A 14,717-nucleotide genomic window follows, 5' to 3' on the forward strand; every position below is an offset into this window, starting at 1 on the left:
AGTAAGAATAAGTATAATGGTAAAAGAACAAACATAAAAATGTAAAAAAAAACACATTACATTAAAATTACCTCAGTTGTAAACAAAGCTAGTTTCTGTAGGTTTTCAAAGTAATAGACACTTTTTGTAAATAATGAACAATTCCATATGAAAACAGCCAACCTTTCTATAAAGTGCCTTACACACACATGCTTCTTGCTGTCATGCACTGAACCCCAGGCTCTCCCTCTCAACGTTTTATATATATATATATATATATATATGTGTGTGTGTGTGTGTGTGTGTGTGTGTGTGTGTGTGTGTGTGTACAGTTAAATCACAGAGTATTATTGTTAAGCTGTGTTTGCATTTAAGGAAGATGAAAGTTTATTAAACTCACCAGGCAAGAATCTTCCTAGGAGAACAAAAAGCAGAATAATCTGATACATGGTACTAAACATGCTGCCTAAAAGTCACTTAATTGGAAGTAAATTAATTGGAAGATTAATAACAGTTTTTCACCACAGACTGGGGCAACTAAATATTGGCGTGGAAAACACGTTTTGCAGTGCCTGATGAGTGGAGCAGCATTAAGCCTATAAGAATATTACTTGATAACCTCTTATTGTACAGTACTTTCAGGGGCTGTCCGCACATGTACAGTAAGAAAACAACTGTGACTATTTTGGCGGATTAACAAATGCCCTCCTGCACTTGGCAAGCACAAATGATGGACAGGCAATGGAAGACTTATATTTAGGTACCTGTTCATATTTTATTTAATTGCACAACAGTAAACGTTACATCATTTATGGAATTGTATGTAAATGTTGACAAGAGGATAACACGAGTCAAGAGTCAGTTTTAATCAGAGGAAACAGGAGGAACACAAAGAAATCAAAATTCAATTCAAATAAAACCCAGGAAATATATACAATTCTAACATATATAAAATCAAATGAAGATTAAAAATATGAATAACATTGTGTTTTACATAGTTTTCACTTTGCTTCAGTGTTTTGAATTGAACTCAGACCTGAAGGCAATTGGTGCTAAAAAAAAAATGCAAAACTGCTGAATTAAAAATGATAAAACAGCTGTTATAATAAGCGTATTCCACTTTGTGTAATTTAAAAATGTTACTGTAACCAGCCATAAAAATGACCACACCGTTGTATCAGCAAATTACCAAAAAATGAAATAAGAATTTTTATCTCAAAAAAGAAAACAAATATAAATTGAGTAGTGACAGTCGTTGAATAATGGCTCTAATATACTATGTAGTGTGGCTTCTCTGTAGATTGGCCGGTCCACTCTAGAGCTCAAAAGCCTGGGTGGACTAATGTGCTGACATGGTTGCTCCTGCTCAGATTTTAGTTCGGATCTTATAGCATGAAAAAAACGAGTTCAACTTTTTTTTAACAAGCAAAAATGTTGCAATCTCAAACATAAAAATGTCAGGTCAATGTGACTAGGGATTTAAGGGTGCTGACCCTGAAAATCAGTGATTTCCTCCGCTTGTACGGTAAAGCGTAGATTACTGTTTCCTCCAACACATAGAGAATAGGAAGCTGACATTTCCTGTGTTTCCTGCAGTATTGGAAGGCAGCAGTTGATCTAACGTGACCATGATGCATTGCGATCAGCTGACACAGTGTGCTGGGATCAGAGATGGGCCACGAGTGGAAGTCAGAGATCATTTTACGTTGTGTCGCACAGCAAAAATGTCGGCAATGCTTTATTTCGCCTAAACTAAAGAAAACTATCCTACTGTGAGATACTTTCCTCCACAGCTGGTGTCTGACATTCACTTAAACTACCTCACAAACGGATAAAAATTTCGTTGTCTGGGAATCCGAAGTGAAACGTTTTAGGCTGTTTTTAGTTGTTTAACGGCATTTTCAATCCCACTACCCACCCATGAGTCATTGCGGGACCAGGGCACTGGAGTATTTTTTGCCCTGGGTTTGACCTCTCAGGAAAGCACACATAGGAGCTGTGCAATCTCCATATATTACAGAAGGTAGCAGTGTTAAGATTTATGCTACATAAGGTTGGATAAGGTTTGTTATAGCCGACAAATTAGTTTTTGTCTGCAGTCTGTAAAGAATAGCTGCCTGACAGCCTTGCCTCCGGGTAAATCTTTTCGTGGTAAAATGTAGTTCGCTGCAGTGCCCTCCACCGGTGTTACGGCTAGTGGTGGCAGGCCGGCGCTCTCCTAGTTAAAGAGTCTCTGTAGTTTGCCTTCTTGACACACCTTTTGTTGTCTCGTCGAGCTGGAGTCAGCTAACGGTTGCTACCGAGCATCACCCGTGTCGACTGCCCGACAGCGGCGAAGTGAAGTCGGGGATAAAGAGTTACTCTGAAGCCGAGGGAGCCGAGAAGTAACGGCCAACACCCTGCCAGGTAGCTTGTTTTGTTAATAAAGAACAAAGTAATTTATGGAAATGTTCACATTAATGACGGGCGTGTCAAACGTGAAGTATCAGAGATGCAGCCATAACAGTCTCCAGGCATTAGCTGGCTAGCTAGCTGGCTAACAAGCTAACGGCAGATAAACAGTAACCTAGCGGATTTAATACGATCTGCTCTGCGATCTATAAGCACCCGCCTTGAAAGCGAAAGTAGCCTACATCCGTATTAGGACACCCTGTCTGCTCCCGTAACGTTAAGCTGCTGCATCACAGCAGAGGTTTTTGCTAGCTGGTGCTGCTGTATTCGTCCTCATGCCTTAGCACCATCCTAAAACAGCACACACCCTTCATCTTCCTAAAATTGTAATATTTTTGTATAGTTATGTATTGTTTTATTTATCTTGTGAGAGTGTAATACGCGGTGGTGACTCCTTTAGGATGAGTGGTGATGAATTGAATCCAGCTGCAGTGGCTCAGCCAGTAGAGGATGTACAAGGAGATGGACGGTGGATGTCACAGGTTGGTGCTATTTATTATTAATATATCATTAGTGTTATTAGACAATATTCACTCTTCGTCCCCATGTATCATAGAAAAATACCACATTTGTTCCTCATGTACGCGGGCAAAATGCTACATTATTTCTTAAAGGGTTTGTCTTATTCTTGGTCTCATCGATGCTTCTCCATAGCATCAACTATATATCTGTTTTAAGTAAATGTATACAGAAATTTGATTTAAATTTTATCCAGGCAGGTTATGGTTGCACTGTTGTCATGTTCTTAATTTTGTATGCTTCAAAATCATAAAATAAACAGAGGATAACATCACACCGTGATGTGTGACTCTTGATGGATTAAGTTGTCCACGTGTGACATGTAACTCGCCCCACTTTGTTAGAATTTATGACTTTATTCTTAGATCACTTTACGCGTTCATCTGCCCCTTTTTACTACACATTTTATTAGGCAGCAATAACGCATTGAATTTTGATTTTTTTATTCTTACCATTGATGTTCATGATGGTACTGTGTCCTGAGAATATTTTCAAATGAAGAGATGCAAGCTAGCTCTACGCCAATGATGAGACAATATTTTGATTGGTGTTCTCAATGATATTAGTGACAAATGTGGGTTGAAGTTGATGTGGGTTGTCATTATTGTATTAGTTTAGGCCTGACTTTAAAAACATATGTGTTGCAACCATTCACGAGACTTGCATTTCTTTCAGACAACCACTTTATCCAGCTTGTTTATTAGCTCCTCTTAGTAGGTCTATGAAAGGTTAATCCTTCAAAGCTAATAGGACTGAGACAGTCTACTTTGCTCCAAGCTGTCTATCAGATGGGGCACCAGACATTTGTTGACTGTGATGAACTTGCAGGACTTTTGTCTGATTAACGTGTCAGAAGGCTAACGGGTATTATCCTCCTGCTAAGATTTAGAAAACTTGTAACACAAAGGTGTTAACACAGACTGAAAGGCCTAATATGGAACTGATTAGATTGTATTGTTTTCTGTAAATGAAATGAAATGTTTTTTTTTAATTTATCCATCCCACCTCACAATTATGCACTGCATCATGAGCTCTGTTGTGAAGAGTCTGTGTTTTTTACAGCACACAAGATTTGTGCAGGAGTGTAAGGATGGTGAACCAGATGTGCTTTTTGTGGGGGATTCTATGGTACAACTAATGCAGCAGTATGAGGTGAGATAAGACGTTTACCTTTCTACACCTGGACATTTAACTACTCACACGGCAGTAGCGTCTTAATTTAGTTTTTTTTCTAAATCTCACTGTTTTCACACACTACTCAAGATAAACGACATAAACCTACTGTGCTGTTCATACAGTATGGTTATGTTGCCACACTAGTCTTATATCGACGTACATCATTGTAATGCATCTTTTTCTTGATGGGCATGCTTTGCTGTCAGCATCAGTGAGTTATTTGATATTAGTCGCCAAAGTAAGAATTTCTTTATATGAAATGCAGATTCGTGGTTTCCTGTCCACAGGTCTGGAGGGAGTTGTTCTCTCCTCTTCATGCACTCAACTTTGGAATTGGAGGGGACACCACCTGTAACGTGCTGTGGAGGCTGCAGAATGGAGAGCTGGAGAACATTCGTCCCAAGGTAAGACAAGCCTGCTAAGACCTTCAGAGGAAAACAGCTTAGGGCAAAATCATTTTATTTACCTTTCATATACACACTTTTACATCTGAAGTCCAAAACAAACTTTTGCACGATATGCATGTTATTTCTGTTATCTACATAAAATTGTGGAAACACTGTTGTACCTCTATGACACACAGAGACTTTGCACATATACTGTTTGTCCCTTTTGCAGAAATGTGCATGTAGTTGTCCCTTCCCTCCTCATCTTGTTGAATGTAGCAGGAGCAGGTGGCCTGATGGTCCGTGGTTGTGAGAGGAGAGTTTGTCCAGAACAGCGTTTGTGACCCCAGCAGCCATGTTACTTAGTTGTAGTGTGCATGTGGAAACCCTGTACAGTCTGTTGTATCACTATAGCTGTGCTTATTGGCTGTGCTGACGATACAGACACTAGAGGACACCTTGCACTGCTCACCTATTACCCAGATATCAAGCCATGAGAACTCCTCTCAGAATAACAGGATGTTGCTTTGCTTTCACAGTATATCATGCTTTGACAATAGTTCCAGAGATTAGAGTGTGTTCAGTGAAAGTGAACAGCACATCTTTCTGTGGTCTTGTCCAGGTGGTGGTGTTGTGGGTAGGAACCAACAATTACGAACACACAGCAGAGCAAGTTGCAGGAGGAATTCTTGCCATTGCACAACTGCTCACCTCCTGCCTACCCAAGGCAAAGATAGTTGTAATGGTAAGTTTATTAGTATGTCTTGTCTTTTGTTGCACCTTGTTTGTTTTAAACGGGCATGTTGACAGGTATGTCTTAATTTTCCCTCTGCAGCTGTCACATTGAGACAAAGTAATTTTTCCACTTTTAAGAACTAATGAAAGACTGACGTATTAGGATGTGCAATAGTTGATGTGCAACACAGTTACAGTTGATTGCTGCTGAAAGCCACCACCTTTCAAATGTGGGCATGCTGCTCAGTGACAGTGTTTGGTAAAAGAGGGGTAAGAACAATCACTTGAACAAAAACAGGCCTATTAAACTGTTTTTTTTTTGTTGTTTTTTTCAAAAACAAGTTTCCATATAAATAAAAGGCACGAAAAAAATGCTTTTTAAGTTCTGTTATTTCTTCTCTCTTTTAAGGAAAATGCAGGTTCCAGTCGAATGAAAAAAGCAGCTATGAATTGTCTTCCATAAATAAGAAATTTAGGGTATAAAGTGAAAGAAGCTATCTTTGTATCTGTATGCTTATTAGATTCAAAGCTGTTACACTTGTGAAACTAGGTGGCATACTTTTGAGGCTCTGCCTAAAGGCTAGTGTGCAATAAAGAATAATAACTAGAATAAGAGTACAAATAAAATAAGTAAATTAATCATAAAGGGTAAAATTTCAAAGATAAAAAATTATATATGCACTGCAAGTATTGAAATACTAAAGTGCAAGTTGATCATCACGTATTGAGAATCCATTTACCTATAGATGATCCATGCTTCTGGGTTTCAATGGGATATGCTAATGATAAGCCTGTAAAAGGTGATAGGCCAGATTTAGATTTAAATTTAGGCTTTTTTTTTAAAGGATGTTTAAATAAAAAAAAACAACAACTAAAATACATAAAATACAAGATATCAAGGTTTAACTGTCAGTACATTGACATTCATAAATTAGTCAAAATACTGTATATTTGTGTTGTCCTCAGGGCCTGTTGCCTCGAGGGGAGCGGCCCAACCCGCTGAGGGAGAAGAATGCTGCCATTAACGGGTTTCTGCGCTCCTGGCTGCCTCGTCTGGGCCAGGCTCAGTTACTGGATGTGAGTGGGGAGTTCGTCCACTCTGATGGAACCATCATCCAGCAGGACATGTTTGACTTCCTTCACCTGACATCAACAGGTTACCGCGCCGTGGCCAAGCCCCTCAGCGACCTGCTGCTTCAGATACTGGACGAGACGCCAGAGGAGAGGCGGGCGTCACTGGTTTGAGGGCCGTGGCTGAACAGCACATTATCCAGAGGCCTGTCTCACCCGCTGCTGTGGGAGATGGGGGAGACAAGCCCCTGGTATCTGGAGGAGGAAGGGCTCACTCATAGGGGGGAAGAGATACCCTGATGTGAGTGGGCCCATGAGGGGTGTGGGATAACATTCATGAGTGGAGGGTTGGGTGTGGAGAGGTGCTGAAGAGGGAGAGAGACCTCACTACAGACATAGACACTGTGATTGCAGTAGTAAGCTCTATTGCAAAAGGATTTACCAAGGTCAGACTACTCTGAATAATAGACAGATATACTGAGATCATGTGGGACTGCAGTGGCACACACACAGATTAATCTTGGCCTGTGGATAAAATGAGTGCATCCCTCCGTCACTTTTGCCACGGAGACATGATAGAAAACAGAAAAACCCAATTTAATTTGTTTGATGTCCGAAAAACTGTTAACTGCGCGGCCTCTCTATTAACACATGAGAAGTCCAGCGCACAACATACAGTAGGCAGAACGTTATCTAACATTGTACAATGTTATGAGTCTGAAGTATACTACAGAGCAGTGGTTCCTAACCTGGTGGTCAGGGCCCCCCAAGGAGTGCCAAGAAACATCTGCGCATCAGAAGAAAGAAAGAAGGAAAATATTAAGATTACATAGAACTATTTTTTTTTCTCTGACGTTTCTTTTTTTTCTTTTTTTAACACTTGATACTTCCACCTCTTCAGGCTTTTAAAAACCCTAAAAACCCTAATGAAACAATTGGAGAAGTAAAAATTACTCCTTTGTGTGACATTGCTTCCTTTTTAAGGGACCACAAGTCAAAAAGGTTGGGAACCACCGCTACAGAGTGGCTACTGCTGAGATGCACATGATGTATTAGAGCGAGCGGTATTTAAGAAGAACTCTTACAATTAGACGATTTTGCTTACAGTGTAATTGTGCAACACAAAAAATATATAAAACAACTTACACAAATTTACTCTGATAGTTTTGTCAGTCCAGTTCTTTGTGTACTATGTCATATACTCAGCCAGATAAGGAGCACGTTGTCTACTAAATGTTCCGTTTTGAACTCAGTATGTAACTATTTAGATGTCTTTACAAATTGTTAATCAATATAAAATAGATCAGTGGATATCTGGGGAGACCACACATACAGTATTCATTTTGTGTGACCTGAAACATCACTGAACTAGATGCTCAACTCATACCTGATGTTGGTGTTCACTGCATGCATGTTTTAAGGTGAGCCTCAGCTTTGGCTTTAGAAAGTCGGCCAACGCTTCTGTATTACATTAAGTGTACATTAATTATTTATGTACATTAAATGAGTGAATGTATCATGTATTCATATGTATCCATTAGTGATGTTAAGCTGTTGAATCTGCTTGTCCAATAATCTACATAGGTCTTCCAAACAACCCCAACCCTGCTCCTTACATGTAAAGCTTCTTTCATATCCAGAGAGTGTATTTACAATTTATTTGTAGAATTACATTTCATCATTTAGGTCCAAAAAAATCTACTACGGTATTTCATTTCAAAGTCTATAAAAGGAGTAGTTAACACATTTCAATTTGTTTTTTATTGCTAAACTAAGTCCTGCTAGCTTTCTAATATGTGCTCCTAGCCACTTCTCTACTGTGTCCTGAGTATCTTTTCAAGGACACTTTTGAGTAGAAAAAATATAATTTCAGGCCATGTTATTCTAGTGTTCCAGTGCAACAGTGCACTTGATTTTAATTTTTCACGACAAACTAAGACATTTTGAGACAAACAGGTGGTTGTCACATTAGTGCCAGTCCTCCTGCCTTCATCTTATGTTGCTAATCATAACATGAGTTATTCCTTATGAACACAGATTGACGTGGGACATGCACTGTTTCTTCCTGTGCCTGTATCTCAAACTAATATGTCCATATATTCATGGTCAGACCCTCAGACTTTGACTAGCACAGGCTCTCTCTCCCTCACCCTCCTTAATACATGAATATACAGTGTTTTCTCTTCGAAGCACGTTTTCATTCTATTTCTCACCACCTCTTTATTTCTGTCACTGTTGTATTTGTAGTTGACTCCAGCCCTGCCTCCCTGGGACCTGACATCTCTACATGGTATAGTAATTGAATTTCATTTAGGAATAAAAAAAATCGCCACATGGTTAAGCTACTGAACACAGCTATACTGAATATTGTCACGCTAAATGCTAAAAAGCAATCACAGGTCATGTAAATAAAAACATTCGTCTGTGAGCTTATACTGTAGCTATTTCTCCATGGCTTCAGTTCTGTTCAAATTGTGGCTGAGAGTGTCATGTCGAGGATCAGATTATACTGCTGTCTTAAGATCTGCACATTCGCGTGCTGTGTTAAATATAAATAGTGTATGTGTGTGCCTTAAGTGTTCATGGAGGACGGCTGTGCACAGTATGTCTGGTACTGGATTGTGTAAGTTGGATGTATGAGTGTTTAGAAGTGACCACAGTTGTATATAAGACACGTGAAGATTGAGAAAATAATGCCTGAAGAGGGTTCAGATTGGGGGAGTCTGTGTGTGGTGCAATACAGTATTTGCACTGTTTTGACTTGCTGTCACGTTATTGCATTAAAGCATTCCAATAAAAAATAAAAAAAACAAAAAAAACAATGATCTGATCGTGTGTTAGAGTGGTCTTTTCTATTTTTGGTTATTGTCAAATGATGAGCGAAGTTTAAAGAAAAGGATTCTTGGGTTGTGGGTCTCATCCCAACAGATTTGCAGCACTGTGTGTTAGTGTTGCACACTCACCAACAGAGGGAACCATTTCATCAGAGAACTAAACTGAGAAGGATACTAACAAGACTCATTGCTTGTTCCATTTCTCTTCTTTTTTTAACCCGAGAGTTTCTTATTGCTAAATTAATTCACTTTCACCAAGTTTATCTCTCTGATGTTGTAGTAATTCACCAACAGCACTCCGAGGCAATGTAGGAGAGGCAATCTCCTGTTAAAATGTCCTCATTAAACATTCAGTTAGGCGTGCTGGAGTGTACATGTTGCTGGCAAGTTGTAAAATACCTAGTTAATAAACCATTTGCTCACTTTTGATGTCACTCCCATTAATTTTAACTGAGGCTGAGGTATCTAGAGGCCTGCACTGCAGACTGTCTACTAAGAGTGACGTCTGAAGCAGGATCAACACATTAAACTCAGGACGACGAAACAATGCAAAGTAATTGTTCGTGAATTCGCATAAGTTCACAGAAGTGACTGGGGAATTAAAGCAGATATTTTTACTAATTTTTTCATTCTTGTGAAGCTTTCAAAATAAAAGCAAAAAACATTTCTATCATATAAATCAATATTACCTGAAATGGTAAAAAGTCGATAGGAACTTTCCTACATTGAACATATAGGGAAATGAAAAAAAAACACAGACACTTTGTCCACAGACTGCCATATCTAAATATCCACTTAATGTCTTTACAAGTCTTAAAACTGGCCATGTAAACTATAAATATTTGACTGCTCCTTCTATCAACGTGTGAAAACGGGAAATGATAACCTTTTAATCCCAACAGCCATTAACAGAGGTGGAGCCATCACAGGCAAGTTAGCGACACCCTGATAAAATCGACATCTGGCCTTGCGTGTTGTTTCTGCTCTGTTGAGCCGTTTAACATTGGGCTGCCGGAGTCTGGGAGTCTGTACCACCAACTGTAGCATATAAAGGGCCTGTATGAACTGGAGGGCATGAAGAAAACTGAACACATTAAATCCTCATTAAATACACGTTCTCAACTATCACGGGGTTACTTTATGTATGAACCTGTTGGGTCAGAGTTTGGAATATGCTGTCAAGTGTGATAAATAGTGCCGTGGTTACGAAATGCATCTGGACATTAGACTCAAAATAATTCCAAAGATTAAATTTACTTCCTCTAAAATAAGTGACTTTGTTTCCTGTCTAAAGTAGTCAAATTTCCCTCTTGGGGTTCAGTTTCTTTGATCACAATGTGATGCGACTCATATTTCAGTATGATGGCCCTCAGATGTCATTGTTTCAAGTGCATATTTGTGCCAGCGCCATGTTGTATTTCTTGTTCAAAAGTTAAAATAATATCAGAGGAAATTAAATACAGAAGTTGCCATCATGATAAAAGCAGAAGTTTAGCAAACACCAAAACCCTTTAAGAAAATTTTTAGAGACTGGTGTATTTTCGATTTTATGCTTAGCAGCAGAGCTCATGTTCACATCAGGAATTTGTGTCTGCTGTCACCAAGATACTGTGTGATATTTAATAGGTGTTGGAACTGTGTTTTCTGCCTGTGGTAGTAACCTGCATCAGCCAGGTGAGGGGCCTCATGAGCCCTGTCGAATGCAGTAAAGTTGTTTATTTGATATTTTTAGTTATTTGATTTTAGTTTTATCACATACAATATATGATGTGAGTGAAACCACAAGTAAAACTGTTTCATTTCAGAGTCTCAGTTATTATGATTTTATGAAGATGAATATAAGTATAAAAAATGAAAATGTGAAGCACTTGCAGTGACATATATTTTTATAAATCAACAGTAAGAACGTTATCCAGCACATGATTTTAAATGACTGCAGCTCCAGGATTCGTGTACATACAAAAGGCCACAACACTTTCACTGAGGAATTCCTCCTCCTCTGCAAAAAGCACTTCACACCTTCGCTGCAGCAGCTTGTGTCACATGATGAGGTGCAAGACAGTCATGATTTGTTATTTAGGCGGTAAACTGCAGATCTTAAGGTATTGACAGGTTACAAAAAATCTGAAAGACGGTTTAAACAAGGCAGCATTTTCTCAAAGTGAATTTTTGAGGATTTGTGAATATTTAACTACACATTCTGACCTTTCATCTCGTCTCTCTGCTTTAACAGCTTTCTCTTCCACAACAACAGTTTCAATGGGAAACACCTGCTTCCTGACTCAAGTTACCCACCAGTTACACCTGATACTCCTATGACCTACCTTTCTCACCCTCTTATCATTCATTGCCGCCACATACAGAGTTCACAACACATGCCGTCATACCACAGCACCTTCCTCTGTGGTTCCTGACCAACCATATTCGTGCCCATGAGACATTCACGCACACACACATATTCAGCCTTCATTTTAACCTAATCATGGAAGCAATGTTTGCCATATGTGATGTGACATCCATGCTGAACCATTCACAGTCTTCAAACCTGCAGTCCGCAGCTGAGTGCCTCTCTGTTTTATAAACAAAGTTGCCTGTGAGCGTTTAGAAAACCACGTTCATTTATATAGGATCTACACAACAAATTACACCCCAATGAAACCCCTTTGGCAGGAAATCGAGGAGGGCTTACAGTGCAAAAGATACAACCAAACTGGCTCATAACTTGCCACTGGGGCTGCAAAAAGAGCTGTTTTAGCTGCTCTAAGGGATTTGTCACACCATCTCTGCCTAATTCGAACAGTCCGGAAGAATTCCCAAGGGTCTTTCTACTCAACAACCAGGTCATCTAAATTCATTTATACCCATTGATTTCTGCTCTGCACCTCGTTATAATTGTCTTGGTCTGAAAGCTAATTCAGCAGGTCTCAGGTCAGGGTCATGCTGTCCTATTTACTTTTCTTTGACCCGGTTCAATCATTTCTTGACTGCAGCCTTTTGTGGCATCACTTAAAGACCTTGGACTGACATCACCCTGCTGCATACAAACAAAAGCAGCCTAACATTGCTTCTGCTGTCAATTAATGCCTGCACGCATTTCTCATAGAATGAGAAGTTGAATTTTTGGTGTTTAAATGCAGTTTGGGCCTGAATACTCAGCAGGACAAGCTGTCCTTTGGCCTGTTCAAGGCATACAACCAATCACTATGTCTGTTTTTCTCTTCAGAATTGAAATAGCTATGAATTATCTGAATTATGTTTTTCTCACATTCCGTAACTCCTCTCACTTGTCCTCCCCTTTTGTTGTGAGATTTATTCACGAGCATTGTGACATTTTAAAAGTGGATGTCACTCATAACCTCATGCTTGCCATCTCTTCCTGACATTGTGTACAAAACCAAACATGCCTAGAAAACCAAATTAAAATTTTAGTCCGTTCTCATCTATGGTAAGACATCTATTGTAAAACAAGATTAGCATTGTCAAAATATACATGATATGAATTCAGGGTTTCCCCAAAGTAGAAATTTCTCTTGAGAAATGTGACAATCAAACCTACAAACAATGCATGTAATAGTGCAATTAATCTGCTCTTGGGAAGAGGTGTAAATGAGGCAAAGCAATGAAATCCTGGACTCCTGTTTGGATCATTTAAGGAATCTGTTTTATCTTTGGGGAAAACTGAAGCAGTACTTTACCTCTTGAAAGCACAAAAGCTTTTCTTTGTACCCTATACAAGGGCATTTAGGTACCCTTTAATCATAACTTGATTTTGTGCCCATACTATGTGTATGAATGAGACTGCATGAGACAGTGCAGACAGACTAGCCAGTAGGAGTCACAAGGCTGCAGCAAGGATATCATCCCTCACTGGCTTCCCACCAACTAACCCTGAGCGTTACGTTCATTATGGCCAAGCCAGAGGCTCCACTGCTGGGGATTGAAACCATTTCTATGTAGTGGTGTGTGACAGTCTATTCCACTGTGTCGCTCAGCGTCCTTACACCACCTTACCGACTTTACTAACGCTAGCATTAGTTCCAGCCTGATAATCAAATTGAACGACTGTTTCATTTACTTGACTCTTGAATGCTGGAGCAGGCTACAGCCTTGGAACATTGTATCCTTCCTGAAAACTAAATTAGAAACCTACAGAGGTATATGGTTCCTGAATTTTGAAATGGCCCTGAAATGGCCTTTGGGCCTTATTGGAGTCAGTCCTCTACTGTAGCCAGCAGAGCAGTGGGAGCTCCTTCTCTTGCCTTGCTCAACAGTACAGTGGTAGCTGTTACACCAGCTTTCCCATTCACATTTTCCCAGACGGTCTAAGGATTCAAACTGGCTTCCCTCCAGTCAAAAGGCCACTTCGCTAACCTCAAGGCTATTGTCACCCCTGTTATGCCCCTGTATGGCAGCAAAGTACATTCCACAGCAGTGAGGCCAGTGATGTGTTGGTGTTTCCACATTTTCATTAAAACCCTAATGGATTGAAAAAATAACTCCTGTGTCAAAAAGGCCAGACACCACTATTGTTCTGCAACAAAAATTGTTAAATAGATTGAGACCTTAAGATACGAAGCAGAAGTATGTTTGTTTTAGCTTGCTTGGGGAATATTTTATATGTGACAAATGGGTTTTTCAGTCTCATTAATTTAAGCTGCCTTCCACAGTGGTGTGGGAGGCCAGAAGTGAAATAAATTTATGAGTTATGAAAACTCAACCTCAAACTCATGGTTTCAAATTTTACCTCACATTTACATGATCAACAAATAAACAAATTATAAGTTATCTCATTCCTCATAGTGAAGGAATAGAACCACAGTGTTCAGTGTTACTGAGTAGCTGTACTGCAGTGCTTTTTTGAAGTGCCTAGATCAAGGGTAACTGCATAGAAAAAGAGGGGAATTGTAGTTTTCTTCTTTTGGGTTTGTCCACACAGATTCAGCAAGCTTATGTTCAAAACCAGCTTCAGTAACTGCTGCTACTGCTGTCCCAGCAACTATCTGCTTACAACATTCACAGCTCTCTCACACTCAACTTTCAAAGCACCGTTTTTTAGTCAGAATTACCAAAATGACCCATCAATGATAAATGTGTCTTGAACTAATCATGAGTCACTTAACTGATTCATGAATGAATCATTAATAAGTTACACTTTAATGCAAGCAAATGATAACAGTTACACATAATTCAAACCGATGAATCCATTTTAATCTGCTCTGGTTTATTGATGTAGTCAGACCTGCGTTGCACATTTCACTAAATATTTTTGTTTCTTGACCTAACAGTTAACTGTGTTTAGTATGCCAATGTAAACCAGTTTACTAGTGCTGAAATAAATATTAGTGTTGAAAAAAAACCTTTTTGGCCATTCTAATTATCTAAACTACAGCTGAGATCACAGCTGCTATCTCGCAGAGACTACTGTGCTGCAGCCTCATCAACAATAGAGTAAGTTTTAATATTGATGACATTATAAAAAGCATTATAATGATTTCATTTTGTCAGAGGCAAGTAAAAAGTCTTAGTGAAGTATTTAATAGACGTGTCACTGCACAGTGATCAAGAA

At 39.2% G+C, this 14,717-nt stretch overlaps 1 protein-coding gene across 2 annotated transcripts; it reads left to right on the forward strand.

Annotated features, from left to right (window-relative positions):
- Positions 1-1,562: 1,562 nt before the first annotated feature.
- pafah1b2 (platelet-activating factor acetylhydrolase 1b, catalytic subunit 2) lies at positions 1,563-9,106 on the forward strand. Of its 2 annotated transcripts, none has more exons than XM_040151189.1 (7): positions 1,563-2,385; positions 2,831-2,912; positions 4,012-4,101; positions 4,413-4,529; positions 5,134-5,256; positions 6,213-6,323; positions 6,403-9,106. In XM_040151189.1, exons 2-7 carry the CDS (start codon positions 2,832-2,834, stop codon positions 6,502-6,504), a joined length of 624 nt encoding a protein of 207 aa, XP_040007123.1. In that variant the 5' UTR covers positions 1,563-2,385; position 2,831; the 3' UTR covers positions 6,505-9,106. The 2 variants fall into 2 exon arrangements, with proteins under 2 accessions (XP_040007123.1, XP_040007121.1); XM_040151187.1 differs by having other exon boundaries at positions 1,566-2,002; positions 2,256-2,385; positions 6,213-9,106.
- Positions 9,107-14,717: the final 5,611 nt, after the last annotated feature.

The sequence above is a fragment of the Xiphias gladius genome, chromosome 17, assembly GCF_016859285.1.
Source record: "Xiphias gladius isolate SHS-SW01 ecotype Sanya breed wild chromosome 17, ASM1685928v1, whole genome shotgun sequence".
NCBI lineage: Eukaryota > Metazoa > Chordata > Actinopteri > Istiophoriformes > Xiphiidae > Xiphias > Xiphias gladius.